Raw genomic sequence first — 22,475 nt, forward strand, 5'->3', positions numbered from 1 at the left:
GAATAATATGGTCAATTTAAGACACTCAGCTAATAGTACACAACATGTACAAAGCTACACAAAAACAGATTAACATTTATTTTAACTTCCTTCTTGCTTTCTTTTCCTTAAGTTACTGCCTCCCACTGCAACATTAACAATGGGATGGACATGAAGTCACAGACGCACACAGTAAGGGACAAAGGGACATTAAATGGTAAGCCAGAACAGGAAAAACGATGTGAAAACACAAATCAGTATTTCTAGAGCTTAACTTGGCACACACGCTCTATTAAGTGGCCAAATTATAGTGACCACATGTAAAGAATGTGAGAATAAGTCTAATGAATGCATATGTAAGTGAAATAATTCTGAAATTTAATGCACAGCTGCAAAATTGTTATCCTAAACTGATAAGGATATCTTTCATTCACATGCTCATGGTATTATGCTGGATTCAATCTAGCACTCACTCTAACTCAAATTTTGATAGGATTATTTCACTGAGAGCTTGCACTGCCAACTCCTACCTTCCAGCTACAAGAAGTCTAATTGAGAGTCTCAGCACCACAGCTTTTGTCAATTTGGGATAAACTTGCTTTAAGCTCCAGTAGGTTCATACAAGCTCAGCTCAGTCTACAGGATTGCTTGGCTCCTCTCTTATCTTCTGGCAGCCCAGCTTATCTTTTATAAAAGTTCATGGTAATAAGCTTTGATTGCTGCAAAGAAGCTGAAGCCAACAGGAAAGCCACCAGAGGTGGCATTTGACATATGCTAATCCAAACACCTGGTTTACCAGCTTAGAACATCCAGTGTGGAAAACAAATGCCATTGCCATCAATGGATTGGGCAATTATTTGATTGGGATGGGGACTTCAAAATTGAGGTCTTAGCAGTTCCCTGTATGCCATCAGCCCTTTCTGCCTGCCACCAGTGCTTAACACCACCACTGAACCACAGACACATGGGAGGATGCAACAGAAGCTTAAGAATGATGCCAGCGCACAGCAAGGGAGCAGCAGTGAGAAGCAGTGTCTGACTATACGCACTTGTCTTTCTGAGAGAATGGCATGCACAGGATGGCGAGGATGAAGGTGGTGATGAGGATGATGAGGTCTTATTTAAATCTTCTGGGTTTATCCAATAGGCACGAGTGTCCCGATTACCTTTCTTACTAGTACTGCTGGTGTCACACTGGAAAACATCTTCACAGCTGTCACTTTGAAGGCGCTCCTTCTGGAGAAGTTTGTCCACTCTCTGTATAATACACTCCAGGCTTTTGTCAACATTCAGCCAAACTTTCTCCTTAAAAGAAAACATCTCTTTCTCAATTTAAAAGGAAAAGAGACACTGGGCAACAAAACCTTTGTCAATGTATTTCCTCTTAGGATTCTAGTCACAATTCCTCTGCAGAGTTTCTCTGGGATACATTTACATTTGAACACACAAACTCTGGATATATAAATTATGTATACCAACATGTCAACAATATGTAGCAACATGACTTGTGTGGTAAAAAAACCAACTACTTTCTAAATAAATTTTCTAATCAATTTTGAGTGCCTCTTCCTGTGCTATTATAGAAATTTCCAGTTGGCACTATTGTTTATTCTTGAAAATCATGTTTGATATAATAATTGTATACAATCACAAATCTTTTTTTCCTACATAACTCAGTGAATACAGGCAAAATTATTGCAGTCCATTACTCTCTAAACAACTAAGTTGGCTTTATTCATGTCAGCACTGTGACTGTAAGCCAAAGTATTCCAAAACTATTAAACCCAGTAAGGATCAATTTCCCAAATAAATTTGATCTAACTTCTAAATTGATATTTCACTATATTAACAATAGTTTTAATTAATCTTGACTATTTTTGTGATTTCATCCACTTCCATGAATTAAATTCTTTGTGCTCATCATAATCAAAACTGAGATGGATTGCAAATTCTAAATATTTGGATGAGAATAAAAGCCAGCAGGCTGAATCATATCACTAAGACACAGAAAATATGCTTTATCTTGGAGAAGTGTAAGAGCCCTTTGTTGTATGGTCATTTTTTCACTTAAAAAAAAGTTATTTACCTTCCATTGGAACCAACTTCAAATTATCTCTGCTCTCTAGGAGATCTGGATGCCTTTATTAAGGATTCTTTGTATCTCTATGCCAAGGAGTAACAGAGCATAGAATGAAGGAAGTGTCTTTGCTAGTCAACCAGTATTTCCAAAATAGACATCCTGTATGTATCTGGTGAGTTGTTACAAAGCTTACAAATAAAAGAAATACAGAAAACAAAAACTAAAAAGAAGAAATATTCATGGCTCCATCAAGCAAACATACCCATTCTTCTTCATGCCAATCCACCTGCAGAGAAGACCTGCTATTTCTTCCTGTCCATCTGGCCACAAGCGTATCTTGATCGTTTCTCAGCATCACTTGCTCCCCTTCTCCAGCGGTCGGAGATGCTTTTGAAGCTATATAGTCTGGCCTTGCAGCATTCAGTCCGTGTATTGAATTTGCCAACAGCTTGCAGTCACAGACTGTGACAAGTTGTCGGGTCTAAACACATTGTAACAACTGTTGTTATTCTGTACATGATTTATACTACATTCTTTTGCAAAAAGAAAATCAAACTGGTGTTCTGTAGAAGAAACTAAACCTTGTTTTGCAGTCTCTAAAGTGCCTTTTGAAAATTGTTTTAGAGGATGACTTTAAAAGGCAAGATAAGATCCCAAGACACAAATAGTACTTTTCAAAAGCCTGTACTTTTACACTAGCCTTGTAAACGTTGAAAAATTCACTAATAAATGTGCAAGTCACCTTTATTTTCAGATCATTCTCCATTTGATGAAAGCTTAGAACAATGTGTAGACATTTTTATACGCCTCACAATAGCTGCCACACCAGAAAGACCATGCTTCACCTCCACTACCATGTCTGAAATTATAACAGGATTTAATAGGAAGGATGAAGATTTAACCCACTAATCAATGCAGTCTTTAGTGGTGTTGGGTTAAAGGTTTCCTCTAAATTATGTAAATACGAAAAGCATCTGACCTGTGTGTCTACTGTAAACCAAACAACAACAAAAAATCCTTACTAAGTTATACACATATTGCCCAGCTGCAAAAAGTCCTGCAGGTCAGTTACACACATTGTACTCATTTAGAGTGAATATCATAATAAATACTACATCTACACAGGGTCACATTATTTCTTGCACTCTGCAAGGCTGTATGCATACCCCCTCCACTAGGAAAATTAGTGGCAAGATAAGTGGCCATTACTGTCATTTACAATCTTCAGATCTGTTTCAGGGACAGAAGAGGTCATGAAAACTGTATTTGGTTGGGTTTTTTTTTTGGTGGTTTGGTTTTGTTTTGTTTTGTCTTGTCCTGTAAATAAGATTGTGTTCAGCTATGGCTCCACCTGGTTTCTGTTAGCACTCATCAAGGAATAACTGATTCACATTACTGTAACTCAAGCAAAGGTTATGCCACCATTACTCCTTATTTAACCAGTGGAAAAATACAGATTTTTTTTTTTCATTAAGTTTTGCTTGGTTGTTGCCACTTCATAAATGACTCAGAAGAACATTAAAAACATTTAATTCCTCCTCAAAGAGGAACTAAGAAAACCTGAGGTGGTTATGGAGAAAAGGGTATAAAAGTAAGCGAAGAATGCACATTCCTGGAGTATGGTATGAATAGAGGGGAGCAGCAAACATTGCTCTCCACTGTACCCTCAAGAGGAGGTGAAGGCAAGCGCATGAAAAGGAGGCAATCTAAATAAAAAGCTGCAAATGTTAAAGGCTGGTGTGATTTTGCTTTTTCTTTAGGATTGTACACGTTACAATAGAATACTGAACACAGCAAAACAGACGCTTCAAGAAAACCTACTAAAGATAGAAACAGGAGGAAAGAAATGAATATGCTCTGCTTCAGTGTGGAAATCTATTGTTCTCCTACCTTGTCTGCTAGGATGGCAAGTGTTCTTTCAAGACCATTAGCTGATCTATCCTTGGCAGCTCTTGAGAGCCTTTCTGCATAGTAACTGACTTGCGTTTTCAGAGTGTTGATTTGTGCAATAATTTCCTTTGCTCTAATGATGTCCTGTGGGATGTATATTATGGACTGGGAACTTGTTGAAGTGCTGAAAAAGAAAAACTGATTTTAGAGGGAAAATTGATCTAGAGGTACACACATTACAGTGGCATGCTGGGGAATTAATACCAGACAACAAAAATTTACCTAAGCTAGCAATCAACAATGAAAGGCCAGTGGGCAATTGCACAGCAGGAACTTGACCCTACTCTGCCTTTACTGAAAGCATTGAGATACATATTTACTAACCCCTTATGCCAAGGGGCTCAATGCTGAGAGGTCAATACCAGAGGGACAATTTTGTTTGGAAGAATGTGGGTGATTGATTTTGCCTTAAGATACTAAACCGCTGTGTGCAGAGGCAGCGTGCTCCACTCTCCCTCTGCTTACAACACAGACACTTTATTGAGACCTGGTTTACAAACCTGCTTTACAGCATAGCTACTAGTGCCATGAAAAGAAAATCCGCACTCCTGATGGAGAAATGCCGCCCAGATCCATGATGCAAATGCTGTGGTATTAATAAAAAATCCTTCTAATAGTATATCCTTCCCTCAATTGCATGCCTTATTCAAATTACACCAGCAAAAGCAATCTTATGATATATAAAACCCAAAATATATCTCCAGGCTAATCCAAGGATTATGTCCTTGGTGTAGTCTTCTGTTAGCATGAATTAGGGACATCATACAACTCTATTATGAGCTCAACTGCAACAATATAAAGCAATACCAAATTTTGTCCTTTTCCAAATAGTAAGGGAAATGAACTATACTAATAAACCATATACAAGAGATTGGAATGCTGCAGCTCCAGTAAGACTGCTTTCTTGGCAGTTGAGGAAAATAGTTTATGTCTTCTAAGGTTAGATGTCTTATCACTTATGCAGATTAAGACAGGTGACTGGATGCCCTCTTTAACTGCTGGAGAAAAACTAGCACTCCTAAAGGGTGAGCTAATTCTACCTGAGAAGAGTCATTTAAAAAAAGTTGGCATTTATCTCTGACAATAACTTTTAGTTAACTATTTGAAATCAATCCACCAACTCCCTTTGCCAGGCAATATGTTGCTTTTTTCCTCCCAATAGGAAAACTATACAATGATCAGTTCCAGCTGTGGCAAGTGTGATGCCCATTCATGACATGGCATCGAGCAAGAGGTGACAGCAACCATATACTATATTTGATTATTTTTTTCCAGTAATAAATAGCTTCAGCATAGTAACAGCACAGAAGAACCTACTGTGTACACTGATCTCACTGTTCAATGGACACAGCTACGCCAAGAAACTACAAAGAGAAGAGTTTCTTTTCCAGGCACAGTTACCTCAGATCAGGATCATCATCTGCTGGCAATTTCTGCAGTGTGTCTGTGAGGTAAGACAGGGAGGTTGCTTGGAGCACACTTTCACATCATTACCACAAATACCAGTTCGTGTCCCTTAACTGATATTAAGGCAAGGGAGAAGCTTAATCCCAGTATCTGTCTGAGATCCATTATGAGAAAAGATGGGGCAATTACTTTCAAAGGATATAATGCTGAAGTGATTCTTGAAGGAGTTTCCTTATTTGTGTCCCTCTGGTCACCCACCTAAGTGGCACAGAGAACAACCACTCCTCAGTACTGCTATGCCACACAGCAAATTGATCTCAGCTTTTAGTACTTTTTCTGTAGGTGATTTGTGCTCTCTATTGATCTTAGTGACGATTCCTCTGAGCAATTTATTTCCAAGACAGTGTGGTTAACATGCATAAAGACATATTTGGCATGAAAGGCCATGCAACATAGTGAGATTTGATTTATAATTATTACTTTTTAAATCACAAACATTTGCCGGTATGACTGGGGGAAAAAATTACAGTGTAAGGTTTACGTATATTTACTTTCCAACCTGCAATTGCTTTTTCAAATGAACAGCTCTCATTGTACTATATCACCAAACTGTAATACAGCCTTAAACTCTCAGTGAATTAGGGGTTCAACCTTTAATATGAGGAATTTAGAGCAGAACTTCTGTGATGTTGAACCACCAAGCAATGTTTCCTTTTCATAGCACCGAACAACACATGAGGAAAAATGAACAAAAGTTGAGATATTTAAATGAAGAAGTGTTACAAAAATATAAACCATGCCAAATCTATTTCCATAAAGGTTTAAAAATACATGGAGTTATCTTAATTATCTTCAACCTCTGTCAGAAAGTTTGTGTCTCCAGGCACTTTTCCCTGGAAATAACAGAGGAAAAGATATAAAAACTGGCATTCTGTTCTTCAGCTTTCTAACTTCTTATGATCAGAGAGAGCCAGGAAGCTAGCTGTTCATTACAAACAAACATTGCAGATGAAATGAAATTCATTCACATATCACTTACTACAAAGCAGCTACAATTACTTGGAGCACAATTAGGGATGCCATGATGCATGACATTAAAAAGCCCTGCACACTTTGAAACACACCAGGTCTTTGCCAAAGAAAACAAAGAAAAACAAAACAACCCAAAGAACAGAAACCCTTTCTACAGAACCCTCAGAAACAGAAAACTCACCAACACTCTTCATAACTGCTAAAAAACAAAACAAAACAAAATCAAAATAAAATCAGCAGATTGTTAGCAAATACCAAAAGCAGAAAAGAAAACAAAAGACGTTTGGGAAAATAATTTGAGTCATGTTTTCAACAAAGCAGGTACGTAACAATTAAACTTGTAAACAAAAAATCACAGGTTGCCATTTGTTGTTCTGGGGAAATGTTGTGGATGCACCAAGCACAGCTTTGCTGATGGGAGAAGAACTGAATGATATCTATTGCAGAGTGAAACTGAGGAGATGGATCTCAGTTCTACTAATACTTGCTTTTATGGTAACACAGAGGTACTTAAAATGAAAGTCTTCACATGCTGAATCTGAAGTTTTCATGTACCCAGAGAGAATGGTTTCATAAAGCTCTGAGGAAAAGAAAAAACTAAGCTCTTTGATCAACTTGATTCTTGGGCGAGGGTAAAAAAAAAAAGAGGGGGAATTCAGATATTGCAGGATTAAGGCCCACTTCAGTAGCTAGGCTGACAGAAGTAGGTTATTTTAGAAAGCAGTGGCAGTATCACAAGAAGAGAAAGGGCGAGCCAGCACACAGTGCTACTGCACTCTAAGTCAGGAGTAATTGCACTAGACATACTTTGGCACCACTCTTTTTATCAGTATATATCTGACTGATGTTGACAGGATGCTGCTATTCACTTCACTGTCAAAAGTAACTGCAGTTGGCAGAGCCTGGTTCCGACACATTCCTTCCTCCCTCCAAATCTTTCTTTGTAGAAAGATTAAGGTCTCCCTTTTCCTGGCTTTCCTTGTACTGTTTTTCTTATTGTTCCTTCAGTTCTCCATGCTGCACCAAAGTAATGTGAATCCAGACAGCATTATCTCTTTCTGGGGAGCTGGAGTGGGTGCCATGAAATTTTCTCCCTTTAGCACATGTCACTATTACAAATTCTGCCCCTTCCTTTGGTACATGTGATTACAGTTCCAGAGAGGTTACTAAGTCTGGAAGACAGGACTGTGGAGGTCAACTATTCTGCCTGTAGAGTGAGGCTAGATTCAGAAGCCTGATCTACTCATAAACCTTGAAGCACACAGAAAAGCCTTCACCAATAATACCAGAACTCAATCCAAGTTGTCAGCAAGGAATTTACCTATCAGGCACAACTGTTCTGTACTAAAGAGAGTTCAATAATAGAACCTTGACTTTACGAGGGGTGAAAGCCTCCTGAAAATAACGAGTTGAAAGCATGATACAGTGCAACCAATGACATTCTACAGAGACATCTTTTAAACCACAATTAGGCAGAACACAAACCCAACATCTGAAATAGTTAAACTAGATGAACAAACAAATACAGCAATATAAAGGGGAATTTCTTTTCCCTCTCCTTCCTTGGAAAAAGACATGGAATAGTCTCCACATTATATAGTAGAACTATTAACTGAAGTGCAACAAAAACACAGAATGAAGCGGTTTTTCAAATCACTGAGCACAAACTAGGAAGAAAAGGCATGAAAACAACTGACAGGACATTTCTACTTACTGTTTCTTTGCCTCTTCAAATTTATGCAGTTTTTTCCGCAAGCCACCTGATTTAAAGCCTTGACAATGAGCTGCTGGTGCTCCTATGGTGACTATGTCGTAGTTCTGATCTGGGATGGACAAAAAAGACTTACAAATCAAAGTCTGTAATCTCAAGTACAGACAAACCTTCGTGGAAATTAAAAACTACTCTGAAAGTAATTTTTGCAAAACTTCATGCCAGTTCTTGAAGGACATGGCAAACTGAATTGTTAGAGGCCCTGGAAACCCATCAAGTATTTCTGAGGTGAAAGAACTGTACTTGACTGCTGGTCCTCTGTTCAGAAGACAGACTGTGAAAAAGAAGCCTTGAACATTGATCTCTACAATAAAACTGCCATTATCAGAATCCCTCACCTGAATACATGAGACGTGTGTGCCCATTCTTAGTGGAGATTATAGTTAAGGGAAGGGAAAATCTAGGGTGTCTGTGAAGAAATAAACCTGGTGTGAACAAACTGGTGCACTTTTTCACAACCATACACGATCATTTCAAAGAAAACAGACGTAAGTGTAGCAATAAACAGCAGTCAGAACCTCTGCTATTCTGCCACAATTCAAAATGATTGGAAGGGACACAACAGCTTAGTTGAATATATTCCCTAGTACAAAGGCTGACTTATGTCACCTAGGGCATAGTTAACTCCAGAATCTCATTTTTCCACCTGCAGAACAGCAATAATTATGCTTACACCACTTGAGAGGGTGCTTTAAAAATGCCAAGTAGTACTAATACTACAGAGCATTAGTTTCTAGAATCTTGTCTCTATGGTTAAGGATGGAATTATTTTTTTTAATGAAGAATAGAGAGAAAAGTAACTGAGTAAGGTGAAAAAAAGAGAGAAAGGAACAAATACCTGATCCTCCATCATCCTGGACTCTCATTCTCTGTATATGTAAATTTGTAGGGACAAATTCCAATTTTTTATCAGCTTTCAAGCTACTGGCTTTAAATGAAGGACCTGAGAAATGCAAGAAAGTAAGTATGAAATCTAATAATAGTATAAGTTTTTTTTAACTAAAACATTCTGGGTTCCTAGTTTCAGAAAAGCACTAACAACCATGTTCAGAAGCATCAAGCTATCACAGAAAAAGGAATTACCTTTATACTGGTGCAAATCAGTTAGATTTTCCTGGTAAGTTAAAATAATTGTTTGGTACTGAGTAACTATTTGTCGACGAAGGCTTTCCCAACAAGGAGACAATTCTCCCAATTCTTCCAGCTCACAAACCCTAGGGATAAAAAACGGAGGGTAAGGAGTGGCGTGCTGGAAAGAGAGGTATTTAGCCTTATTGTCCAAGACTGAGTATTACCTTAAATGAACGTAGCACCATCCTCATCTGACACATTCTCAATTCACTCTGGTCTAACCTACTCCCCAGACTGCAAATGCTCCCAAATGTATACCAAAGCATAACTGTTGAGCTCTGCTTCAAGATCTGTAGGTTTCTCACAGGCAGAATACACAATGTTCTCCCCAGGAGCCTCAAGTGTTGGTCAAAACCAAAGCTTCTCATCTTTCTGCAGGAACTCTCGAACTACACGATGATTTGTAAATCATGTGCACTGTCATCATCTCAGGTGACTTAGAAGAATGAAGAACTTTTTAGGCTACTTCAAGGAACCTTGATGGCTCTCAAATGAAATCAGAACTATGACAGAGTTAGTTGGGAGATTAGCACCTATCTGACATTAGGTACAAGGAGTATCTGCACTGACCAGGTATCTACACAACAGTTTTCCAAGTCAGGCAGTCAGGGCCTAAGAAGAATAAATACCAATAAAGGTTTGGAGAAACAAAAACTGAGCAAGCAAATCTCTCATCTGAGATTCGGGATTATTATTCAGCATTCAGGTTTCACTGCAGGTAGAATAAAGGAGGACTGGATACATGTAGACATGAACAGGAAAAACTCTCAGTTTCCCCTGTACTCAGCACTGCTCAGACCACACCTTGAGTATTGTGTCCAGTTCTGGGCCACTCAATTCAAGAGAGATGTTGAGGTGCTGGAAGGTGTCCAGAGAAGGGTGACAAAGCTGGTGAGGGGCCTGGAACACAAACCCTATGAGGAGAGGCTGAGGGAGCTGGGGTTGTTTAGCCTGGAGAAGAGGAGGCTCAGGGTGACCTCATTGCTGTCTACAACTACCTGAAGGGAGGTTGTAGCCAGGTGGACGCTGGTCTCTTCTCCCAGACAACCAGCAACAGAACAAGGGGACAGAGTCTCAAGTTGTGCCAGGGGAAGTATAGGCTGGATGTTAGGAGGAAGTTCTTCCCAGAGAGAGTGATTGGCATTGGAATGGGCTGCCCAAGGAGGTGGTGGAGTCACCATCCCTGGAGGTGTTCAAGAAAAGACTGGATGAGGCACTTGGTGCCATGGTCTAGTTGACTGGCTAGGGCTGGGGGATAGGTTGGACTGGATGATCTTGGAGGTCTCTTCCAACCTAGTTGATTCTATGATTCCCACTGCACTCTGACTGCTAAGTTTTCGGTCACACATGGCAATATCGTGCTACAGTCTCCCACACTGCTGAAAAATGAGTCAATGTATTTCACATCATACTTTTATTACTGTCTGCATTAAGACAGTATTCAGAGTATAGGAAGAAGGGAAAAGGTAAGCAAGTCATCACCACACACAACTCATCATCACATTGCCCCAGAAAATGTAGAACAATCATCTGGCAGAAGGATCCAGCAGTGCTTTTTTGCAGTTCTCTCAGTGTCCTAGTTCACAGTATTCAGGATATTATCAAAATGAAGCAAATTTCCAAGAAAAACATCAATTTGCCAATTGGCAAGCATAAGCTATATTTATCAGTGACTTGGAAAAAGACACTTCCAGTTTCATCTCATAATCTGCTTCAGCAAAAGATGCTATTATGACTAACTACTCTGTCAAACTCACTGCTCAAAACTAGTAATGCATATGAGCCCAGGTCCTCCTGAAGCAAATTCACATCCTAACATTTTTTTTACTTTTTTGTCTCACAGGACTAAGACAGAAGGAGATGTGCATACCATAATTAGGTGGCCGAAATATCCCTCCAGTTAGACATTTCCTTTCAAAGAGAATCATAGAACAGCTCGAATTGGAAGAGACTTTAAATATCATCTATTTCCAACCTACTGCCATGGACACGTCCCACTAGATCAGGTTGCTCAAAGCCTCATCTGACACTTTCAGGGATGAGGTGTCCATAACTTATCTGGGCAGCCCATTCCAGTGTCTCACCATCCTTATAATGAAGAATTTCTTCCTAATGTCTAATCCAAAACTCTCCTGCTCTAGTTTAAAACCATTGTCCTTTGTCCTATCACTACAGACCCTTATAAATAGTCCCTCTCCAGCTATCCTGTAGGCCCTTTTCAGTTACCAGAAGACTGCTAAAAGGTCCCCCTGGAGCCTTCTCTTCTCCAGACTGAACAATTCCAACTCTCTCGGCCTATCTTCATAGGACAGGTGCTCCAACCCTCTATTCATCTAGGTTGCCCCACTCTGGACCTGCTCCAGCAGTCTGTGACGGTTTGGGTGGGGGTTTTCCTCCCCCCCACCTACAATGAAATCACCCAGACTAGACTCAGCTGAGTGGAAGTTAAGGAATGAAGCTATATTTACAGCGTACATAATATATCATAAATGTATACAGCTACATACAGAAATAAACAAGTTAAAGGTGTTACAGAAACACAACACCCCTCCCAGAAAACAGTCCCCAGGAGGAGCTCCCAATCTCCTTTCCACCTTCTTTCAACCCCTCTACCTTATCCCAGAGTTTGCCTTACGTGCAAGGTGATCTTGGAGGGTTGGTGAGGGGGGTTAAAAAGCAGAAGGATTAGTTATACAGAAAGCAGCCCAGGGAGCAAGCGCAGACACCAGCTGTGACAGAGACTAACTGTCTTGTCTATTTTTATGTTCTTGTTTTTATACATCTCAGCAAGCCTATGAGTGAAGTAGACACCACCACTGGTTCCTTTTCACAACCTATAATCTAACTCTTCTCACTAAAATATTCCAGCTAGCTTCAAATGAGCACACAGTTTCATATCCTGTCTGTGCTGAGGACTCCAGAACTGGACACAGTAGTCCAGGTGAGGTCTCACCAGAGCAGAGTGGCAGAATCACCTCTCTAAGCCTGCTAACCTTGCTTCTTTCGATGCAGCCCAGAATATGTTTGGCCTTCTGGACTGCAAGTGCACATGTCTGGCTCACGTCAAGCTTCTTACACACCACTAGCTTCAAACTAGCACAACCACTATCTCCTTTTCCACAGGGCTGCACTCAATTTCATAAAAGAATCACAGAATTCTTTTTCTTGGATGAGAACTTTAAGATCATCAAATCCAACCATTAACCCAGCACTGCCAGGTCATCACTAAACCATGTCCCTCAGGACCACATCATCCCCCAGCCTGTATTGGTACTGAGGATTGCTTCTACTCAGGCACAGGACCTTGTGATTTGCCTTATTGAACCTCATGAGGTTCACCTCAGCCTACTTCTCCAGCTTGTCTATGTCCCTCTGGATGGCATCCCATCCTTCAGATGCATCAACCACACCAGCCAGCTTAGTATCATCAGCGAACTTGCTGAGGGCGCACTCAATCTCATAGTCTATATCAGTGATGCAGATACTGAACCTATGTCTTAGAGCTTTATGTAATGCACAGCAGTTGTGATTATGCAAGGACATTTTCTAAAGTCACCAGGATGTTAATACAGAACTAGCAAGGCTTGTGCAGCTGTCTGGAATTTCTCTGGGCTGCACCATGGAGCATGAAGAAAAGACCACTTGGCTAAATCTGAGAATACAAAGTGTGATTGTGCATGTAATTGAGCAGGGATAAGGGAGTCTTTCTTGCCAATTACATAAAACTTGTATTTATCTTTGAGTCAGACAAGTCAGAGCATACGAAGTTGAATAAGCCATCACTTGGGCTGTCATTAACACATAACTGCATACAATATGTATGCATCAATCTCTACGCGATTTTAGCAATTGCCTCTGAACAATCACACTTCATGGTTAAGTCCTTAAAGAAACTTCACTGCCCACAGTCTTACAGAAAGCCATGTCTTTGCTCCCCACTCACCCTAAATTCTCCTCTTATTATCTCCAAGTCTTTAAACTACATGCATCACAGATGGCACCTTATGGATAAGCTTGCCAACTCTTTACATTATTATAGAGCTGTAGCTCATAACGAATAGGTGCTTTTAAATGTACTGTGAGGAAAGCTGTAGAGAAACAAAGAGCTAAATTGAACAATGAATAATCCATGTCAAAATACATAATGGTGTATCTTAAACCACCTTCATCAAGGTTGTAGTAGGAGAGCTGCCAAGACACAGTATACTCTCTTGAGCATCTAAGATCTCACAACTCTTTAGTGTGAGAAGTGTAACAAGAAAACCAAAAACAGCAGAAAAAAAAAATCAATGTGAATTTTGGAAAAGCAAAATCAAGTTCCTGGCCTGCATCAGGAATGGTGTGGTCAGCAGGAGCAGGGAGGTCATTCTGCCCCTGTACTCTGCATTGGTTAGACCACACCTTGAGTACTGTGTTCAGTTTTGGGCTCCTCAATTCAAGAGAGATGTTGACGTGCTGGAACGTGTCCAGAGAAGGGCAACGAGGCTGGTTAGAGGCCTTGAGCACAAGCCCCATGAGGAGAGGCTGAGGGAGCTGGGATTGCTTAGCCTGGAGAAGAGGAGGCTCAGGGGTGACCTTATTGCTGTCTACAACTACCTGAGGGGTGGTTGTGGCCAGGAGGAGGTTGCTCTCTTCTCTCAGGTGGCCAGCACCAGAACAAGAGGACACAGCCTCAAGCTACGTCAGGGAAAATTTAGGCTGGAGGTGAGGAGAAAGTTCTTCACTGAGAGAGTCATTGGGCACTGGAATGGGCTGCCCGGGGAGGTGGTGGAGTCGCCATCCCTGGGGCTGTTCAAGGCAAGGTTGGACGTGGCACTTGGTGCCATGGTCTAGCCTTGAGCTCTGTGGTAAAGGGTTGGACTTGATGATCTATGAGGTCTCTTCCAACCTTGGTGATACTGTGAAGTTATTCATTAGTTTCTCCATATATCACAAAAACTCACTGCCATTTTCTCCTGAGAATCTATCATTTCTGCAAATATGAAAATACCTGAAAACACTGTAGACTACTTCTGCCTGCCATATGGATTAACAAATTATTTTCTCTCCCAGTATCCCAATGGAATTGAAATGTATTAACAGAGTGCACTAGATAAGACTTCTAATTAAGATCAAGCTTAGTTAGATCTATAGGAATGAATTCAAACAATGCCAAAATAAAAGCCCAGTTCTCAGAAATACAACTAAAATTGTTTTACGATCCCAATCTTGACTTTTATAAAGAATAAACAAACCATTCTGTTTGCAAACCATGGGCTACAAATGTAGGGAAGTAAAACTCATAATTATGTTGTTTGGAAGAAAGTTAATTACTTCAAATAGAAGCAAATCAGAATAAGTCTATGAAACATTCAATAGATTTCCTTCTCTCTCCCAACTGTCATTTTATTTTTTATTCTATCTGCTTTCTATTCAGAACTGCTCTTCTGACTCTCAAAGCCAAGTCTTAACTCACTAAGTGGATTCAGTGCTCTTGTCTTCTCTCTTTGCTTTGCTTTCACATTGTCTTCTCTATCTGCTGCTCTACTCACTACACTCAGCTGGTTTCTGTGTCGTCTCTGTTCCCTTCTCAAAAATTCTCAGAATCTGGAGTTATTACTCTTTCATTTGTATTGTCTCATCTATTCAGAATTCCCCCTACTCAAGAAACACTGAGAGATCTTTTATTTTTAATCTATCTTCCTTTTTCTCTTTATAATAAAAATAAACTAAGTTTAGAAAGCAAAGTGTATTGAAATACATGAATGTTTTATATATGTATATATATATATAATGCATATATATTTTTATATATATAAATATATAAAATGCTGAAATGTTGGTCTTAATACAGTGATGTGGGTATACAATATTCTTTGCCCTTAACACTCTTCTAGGCAGAATAGCTAACCCCTAAGTGCAGCTAACTGCAGTATGATCCTAAGTGCTCATTACACTAGCAAGTCTTTCCCATCAGCACCTCTGTCTGCTCACTTCACCACATGCTTAAGCCCAAACTCCACACTCTGGCATGAAATTTTATTCACTGTAATAGCACAGTCAGCAACTTGCTGCTTTTACTATTCTTTCTTCAGTACCTCTTCTGCATTAACACAGATACATTTCCTTGGTAACTCAGTTAACAGCTCTATGTATCACTGCTGTATTCCTGCACGCCTAACCAATGCAAACTCACCTTGCTGCATCTTCCTCTAGAAGAAGCTTCACAAATTGCCTAGGGATATGCAGTGACAGAATGCTCTCAGCCATCTGCTCCAAGATTCTCAAGTGGTTTCCATCAGTGGTTGGGAAACGATACATTCGGCAAATGGCACCACCAAACACTAAAGAATTAAAAACATGCTATTTAAACATAAGGTTTGAGTTTGAAGTGTACAAAGTCTCTCTTTTTTAAAATTAAATGCCCAGATTTTATGAATGCGCTGCAAAACACTGCTGTAAAGATCTGTTTTAAACAGGCATCAGTCCAGCTTTTCCAAGCATGGTCATTCTTCAATGACCACTCTTACAGCACTTGCAGGAAAAGCCTCCAAATGCTGTAAAACTCTGTTAAGGTAAGCGTCGGGGTCCGGAGGCTGGCGAGAGGTGAGATCAGGGTACTGAAGACTTGGCTCAGCAACTTCTATGCATCAGTACAATTTTATTAGGGTAGCGCAGTGTCTTATATAGTTCTCAGAGGAGGTGTACCCAGCCAGCCTGGGCTGGTACAAGTGGACAGTACAGATTGGCCCCAAGCCATGTGCAGGGTGCAGATAGGTTACCCTTATCAAAACAGCCCGTGGTTCCACCCCAGAGGGCTGGCAGGGTCCAGCCCTCTGCAGGTGTGCGTGGGCTGCTCACTGTCTGCAGCCTAGCTTCCTTGGAGCCTGCGAGACTCCAAGAACATCTCCCATCACAAGGTCTCATGTTTACAGCTCATGCCCCGCTGCGGGAGAAATTCTCCCACATGTAAGGAAACGAAATACATATTCAACTTAACATTTTTTTTAAAGCCTACTATGCATTTTTCTCTTGTGAAATCAGTTGCTGAAAAACTAAACTTCCTTAGTGAATTTTTTTACTTCTTAAAGCAACTGCTTTGCTTGTCCCTCCCCTCCAGTCCGAACGATTGCTTATGAGCATACTAGCAAACAGCACATCAACTTCATGATAATAGTTTGCTTCTGCTGTGCAGATTACAAGATAATTTATTTCCTCAAAGGACTGCTCAATCAGCAGCCAGCTCCTATTCAGATGAAACATTTGCTTAAATACCCTGGGGCCACAGGCAGAGAGCAAGAGATTAGCCTTTACTGAAGCCTATAAGCCTACTTGTCGCAGCCCACAGTAGCTTACCAGATTTCAGCAGTGCATCTTTCCGTAATGAAGCGTATTTTGATCTCATTCCTAAAGATTCTGTTAAACTTTCATCAACTGGCAACACAGTCTAAACAAAAACAAAACCCACAAATAGTAAAGACCAAAACCTCAATAATGACCATATCAGATAGTCTTGAAAGGAATACTGAATACAACACACAGTTAAATATTTCAAACATGTTTGCTGTGGACAAGAAATACCGCAGGCTAAAATAAACCCGCTTGTGGTGGTTTAAAACTAATACTTTAGTTTAGTGTCTTAATAATAAACAAGAAATAGGAAAACTTCAGAGATGTTGAATAGAAAAAATAACAGAAAAAATGTAAATAAAATAGGGCATTGGATACAAAAGAAAAACAATGATAAGTCTATACCATTCCATTTGTTTGCTGGCTCAGGATTAAGTGTACTGCACAAACTGTTGCCTCTCCTTTTCACTTTCTTCTCTCTGCCATTCTGTTTTGCATTACATCCTTACTTTCCTGACCTCCTGCTAGCATATTGCATCTGTGAGGTGCCAGAGCGGGAACAAGGAAGGGAGTCTGGTAGCCCCTTTTGGGTTTGCCCAGAGAAGGGTTTTGTGTTATTTCTGAATTGTAAATAATTGTAAAATAGATGTAAATATATTTTGTACGTATTTATTGTATTTCATGGTTTTAGGTTTGCTCTAAATACAGCTTCATTTTGCTTTCAAACCTTCTGAACTAATCTGGTGATTTTATTTTGGGGGTAATTTCAATCCACCACACCACTTAAAAACTCCAACCTAAGCATTCATATTTACTTCTATGGCACAGTGCAAAATCCTGTAGAACTTTTCATCCAGGCCTTTGACTTGCACAGATCCAAACTTCTTAAAAGTACTGTACCAATATGTATCAGATAGAAGTCTGGCTGGGTACAAAGTGATACTAATCCACGTTGTGATGGCAATATGAAGATATAAATATCAGCAGGGTACTCAGAACACAAGGTTTACAGAACTATACATATGTCTAGGCTGATAAAGCACTATAAATATCTGCTCCCACAAAATATTTGGGGACCAGAAAAGAAAAGAATAGTTTGGTATTCAAGTAACTGGTTTAGTTTTATTAAAATCTTCTAAGTTACCTGTGAAAATTCTGTAAATTCCCTGAGCACCCCCATTACAGCTTTGCTTGATGCCACTAAATTCACAATATGAACTGGAATACCAAGCTTGTGAAACTGCCTTTCAGTGCACCAAATACACCAACATACAGTACCACAAGTCTATTCTGATGAAATCCTGAGCACGTAAAGGAAAAGCTTAATCCACGTAAAGTAAAAATTGCCTCCAGGCATTTTACCCTAAACGTGAGCACCAGCAGCTCTGCAAAATACAAAACCTCTTCATCACAATTAAGCCATTCTTTATTATAATTTGATATGTAAAGCAAAGCAATTATCAAGATGGAAAGCTGACTGCAGACATCAAGTTGGCTTATTTCAATGCTAACAACAAATGTGCATTTTTCTGACTTTGATGCAATGCTTGTACTCACTCTTCCATTAATTGTATCAGGTGACCTTGCCACTGGAGGCCTTTCATCAGTTTTCTCCTCCATTTGCCATCCAATAACTGTAATGTTACCTACACGATCACTTTCAGCCGACCTGCAACAAACACTCTGCGTTGAGATTTTTTTGGAGGTGGACCTGTTTATCAACAAGGGAACACTTACAAGAGGGTATTAATCTTAAAAAATTAATGAACAGTTTAACTTTGGTGCTGCACTTTGGCCACAACAACCCCATGCAGAAATACAAGCTGGGGTCGGAGTGGCTGGAGAGCAGCCAGACAGAGAGGGATCTGGGGGTGCTGATTGATACCCACCTGAACATGAGCCAGCAGTGTGCCCAGGTGGCCAAGAGAGCCAGTGGCATCCTGGCCTGCATCAGGAATGGTGTGGTCAGCAGGAGCAGGGAGGTCATTCTGCCCCTGTACTCTGCACTGCTTAGACCTCACCTTGAGTACTGTGTTCAGTTCTGGGCCCCTCAATTCAAGAGAGATGTTGATGTCCTGGAACGTGTCCAGAGAAGGGTGACGAGGCTGGTGAGAGGCCTCGAGCACAAGCCCTACAAGGAGAGGCTGAGGGAGCTGGGATTGTTTAGCCTGGAGAAGAGGAGGCTCAGGGGTGACCTTATTGCTGTCTACAACTACCTGAGGGGTGGTTGTGGCCAGGACGAGGTTGCTCTCTTCTCTCAGGTGGCCAGCACCAGAACGAGAGGACACAGCCTCAGGCTGCACCAGGGGAGATTTAGGCTCAAGGTGAGGAGAAAGTTCTTCACTGAGAGAGTCACTGGACACTGGAATGGGCTGCCCGGGGAGGTGGTGAAGTCGCCGACCCTGGAGCTGTTCAAGGCAGGATTGGACGTGGCACTTGGTGCCATGGTCTAGCCTTGAGCTCTGTGGTAAAGGGTTGGACTTGATGATCTGTGAGGTCTCTTCCAACCCTGATGATACTGTGATACTGTGAAACAGGAAGCTTTTCAACTTCAATTTACATCTTTTTAATGAGGCATTCCAAGAGGAAAATGCATCCCTCATTCTGCAGAGATACTGTACAGATCTCCTGACTGAAACTAACCTAGAACTGTGCATGTGTTTTAATACCTCTGTAAAACCAGAAAGAGTTCATATTCCACACTTAGGCTGTTGTAGGCAAAAGTAGCTTAAAATTGCAAACACTGACAGATAGCTGCATATGTGTGTTTGTGCATGTGTACGTGCCACCTGCTTGAGGGAATGTACGAAACTGAACTTTTCAACTTTCAGTCAGAACTCTGCTATTTGGTAGCTAAAACTGCTACATTTGCATCTGGTAAAGTTTGATAATATGTGAACTAAACACAAGTATCACATTCCAAATTTTCCACTTAGAGAAGTCAATCAAGGTCAGCAGTTAGGACAATGATCAGATCCTGTGCTTCTCCAGACAGTCTATTTAGCTTGGGAAACCAGGGGCATGACATTCTAGAAAGAAAAGCTGATACTAAAAAAGAAGGATCCTGAAAATAAATGGTCTAGGTAAGAAGATGGTAAAGATTCTCAATGGAGGAAAGATTTGCCAATGTAGAGGAAGATCCTGGAGATCAGAAAATTCCATGGAAACAAATACTAGAGATCCCAAAGGACAGGTCACTAATAGCTGAGATGCTGCACAGCACAAGCTGGCACAACATTCCATCCCACCTTCTCAGACCAGCAGCCATTTGTCTGCTGGAGAGAGCAGTTGACATCATATAAACACAATTGAGAGGGCAGCAAAACACCCTCACCTTTACACCTATTGCAAGTGTGACAATTTCAATCCACTATCAATGTCATACTTTTGTTGCTTTTTCTGACTCATTTCTCTGATCTGCTCCTCCCTGTTAAATTATGTCAAACTTTTTTTTACAACACATCATAGGAAAGCAAAAAAACTCTCTTCTTTTAGCATGAAAAGCTTTGCCTGTGTTTTGTTAGTTGTATACAGGCTAAGAAATTTTTGCAACTCTATCACTGTCACTGTTTCTAGTGCTGATTACGTCAATACTACCAACATCATCTTCCTTGGTCTCTCCAATTACGCTTCCTCCCTTCAGCTGGCTTCTCCATGTGTTCTCTAACAGGGATGCCTGTTGTATTTTCAACACATACTACTACAATGTATATTTCCACATCAGAGCTCTCTTTCCTTAATCTCACTTTACTTTCTTCATGATGGCTTTTGAGACTGTGGTTTGATTCCTACAATTAGAACTACTACCTTAAGGACTGGTATTAGACTCACACCCTCTTTTGCACTCCCTCCTGAGTCACGTTCCTTCCACGAGAGTTTACGACATGAGTTAAACTCAAAAAATACATCAATCAGTGCTACAGTAATGTGACTCCTACTCTATTTCTAGTGCATTTTATTGATAAATACACTATTTAACAAGAAATACAAAATTTAGCAACAAGTAGGTGTTGAAGTAATAACAGAGAGACTAGATTTAGCTAAGTCAAGGTACTCCAAACAGGTAAGATAACCCTCTGTCTCCATGGGTTTCATTCTCCCCATCACAGGCTCTACATGTCAGCACAGTTAAATAATCATGCTTTCAAGAATTTAAAAATTCCTAAATTACAAACCTTAGTGTTAAGTGCAACCTGTGGTGCCTCTCCTGAAGAAGATCTTTTACAATGAACGTGCCAGAACCCAACAAATACATCTGAAAGAAGATGAGTACCAGAGTCATAATTATTTACCACTACAATGAACAAATGCTTTGTCCACAGCACTGAAGGCCAAAAGACAATTATAATTGATCAAAGTCTGAGAAAAAAAACTATTACATATGCCATATGTAACTGATTAAAACCCTTTACAGTTCCATACATTTGGTGCCCCCCCTCCCCTCTTTTTTTTCCCCCTCTTCTCTCAAATATGAGTGGAGGCACCTCAATATATACAGACTCAGGAAGAGTGATAGAGGAACACTGAAAGCAGTGACTGTTTGAGGCTCAGACTAACTAGGTCCTCACTTTGCAGTCCCTTCCAGACTCAAACTTGGTTTCTCCTGAAGAACTTACATTTCTGAGAGGTTCTCCTTTTCCCTCTAGAACCTCCTTATGGAGCACTGAACAGAAAGAGACAGCTCTGCTGCCCTTGAGGAAGCCGTGGAAAAGCAGACACACAAGGTCTGAAACAGCATTCTGGGCAACAGTCTCAAAATAAACAGCCTGAGCTGCCCACATATCTAAGTAGTTTCATGGGAGGGCTGGCACTTAAACTTCAACAAGGGGACAAACCTCACCCCTGCACAAAATCACTAAGGTGTCAAGGTAGGGCAATGTCTGGAATTTAACAGCTCTGCTCAAAAAGACTAATTACAGTCCAAACATTCTTGGCACAGGTTAGAGGCCTCAGTTAGGAACACTAAATGACATTCAATATCTAGTTCAGTAAAGCAGTCCACAACTTAAGAGAACAAGTGACAAAATCTCTTATTTTGAATCAGTCGTTCCCAAACTTGTGGCAGATAAGCTTTATTTGACAAAAATGACAATGCTCCCCACCCTGTCAAGTCCATCTCATAGCATTTGTCCCTCCTACTACCCGTTTTGCTGCTCTAGGATCAATGTCCTTGCTTTCCTCCACAAAAATTACTAGTTCTATCTCCATGCCTCTAATTCCCTTGTTCCACACTGACTGGCTACACAACAGAACAAAAAAAACACTTACTGTTCCCTGAGATCTGTCTTTGACATCATACACAGAGAGTTTGATTTGTGTCATCTGATTGATAAGAGAGTCTTGGAAAAAGGCAATACTGCTTAGAAAGATAGGATTACTTGTACCCTGTAATTGTAAACAAAAATAAGGTAAAAATTAATGCAAGGTGATATTTGCTAGGAAGAAATATTTCCTGAGACAGCTTCGATTTTAAGTTTAATCCAGCAGTACTTCACCACTTACCTCAATAATTTCTGTCTGTGCATGCTTTGTCCAGAATGCCTGAGGAGGTGTAGTTACACTCACTGCTACAAAACTATTTGGCTTTCGATCTAGCGATGGAGTTAGCAGCTCACTGCAAGCTGTAGGTATGCAATAGATAAACTAATTTAAATTCAGGATCTTTTTCATAATGCTGCAAGACTCTACATTTTTATAAAAGCATGTTATATACTCAGAACAATGAAGGCAAGAAGGGCCTAATGCTCATTCTACTACCACAGTACAAAGGCAGTCATCATTCATCTTAAGAGTGTC

At 40.3% G+C, this 22,475-nt stretch overlaps 1 protein-coding gene across 10 annotated transcripts in view; it reads right to left on the reverse strand.

Annotated features, from left to right (window-relative positions):
- The window catches only part of INPP4A (inositol polyphosphate-4-phosphatase type I A), a 140,226-nt gene that overhangs the window by 28,655 nt on the left and 89,096 nt on the right, over positions 1-22,475 (reverse strand). For 5 of the 10 annotated variants that reach the window (XM_064143541.1, XM_064143536.1, XM_064143538.1 and 2 more), the window contains exons 5-17: positions 22,182-22,300; positions 21,948-22,064; positions 20,855-20,934; positions 18,237-18,390; positions 16,686-16,776; positions 15,526-15,673; positions 9,303-9,433; positions 9,058-9,162; positions 8,163-8,271; positions 6,630-6,647; positions 3,950-4,133; positions 2,322-2,540; positions 1,146-1,284 (exon numbers count right to left, since the gene is read on the reverse strand). In XM_064143541.1, the coding sequence (XP_063999611.1) occupies positions 1,146-1,284; positions 2,322-2,540; positions 3,950-4,133; positions 6,630-6,647; positions 8,163-8,271; positions 9,058-9,162; positions 9,303-9,433; positions 15,526-15,673; positions 16,686-16,776; positions 18,237-18,390; positions 20,855-20,934; positions 21,948-22,064; positions 22,182-22,300 (1,614 nt within the window). The remainder of the gene's footprint in view (positions 1-1,145; positions 1,285-2,321; positions 2,541-3,949; positions 4,134-6,629; positions 6,648-8,162; positions 8,272-9,057; positions 9,163-9,302; positions 9,434-15,525; positions 15,674-16,685; positions 16,777-18,236; positions 18,391-20,854; positions 20,935-21,947; positions 22,065-22,181; positions 22,301-22,475) is intronic. The other 5 variants (XM_064143544.1, XM_064143540.1, XM_064143545.1 and 2 more) reach the window with 3 other exon arrangements.

The sequence above is a fragment of the Pogoniulus pusillus genome, chromosome 5 (assembly GCF_015220805.1).
Source record: "Pogoniulus pusillus isolate bPogPus1 chromosome 5, bPogPus1.pri, whole genome shotgun sequence".
NCBI lineage: Eukaryota > Metazoa > Chordata > Aves > Piciformes > Lybiidae > Pogoniulus > Pogoniulus pusillus.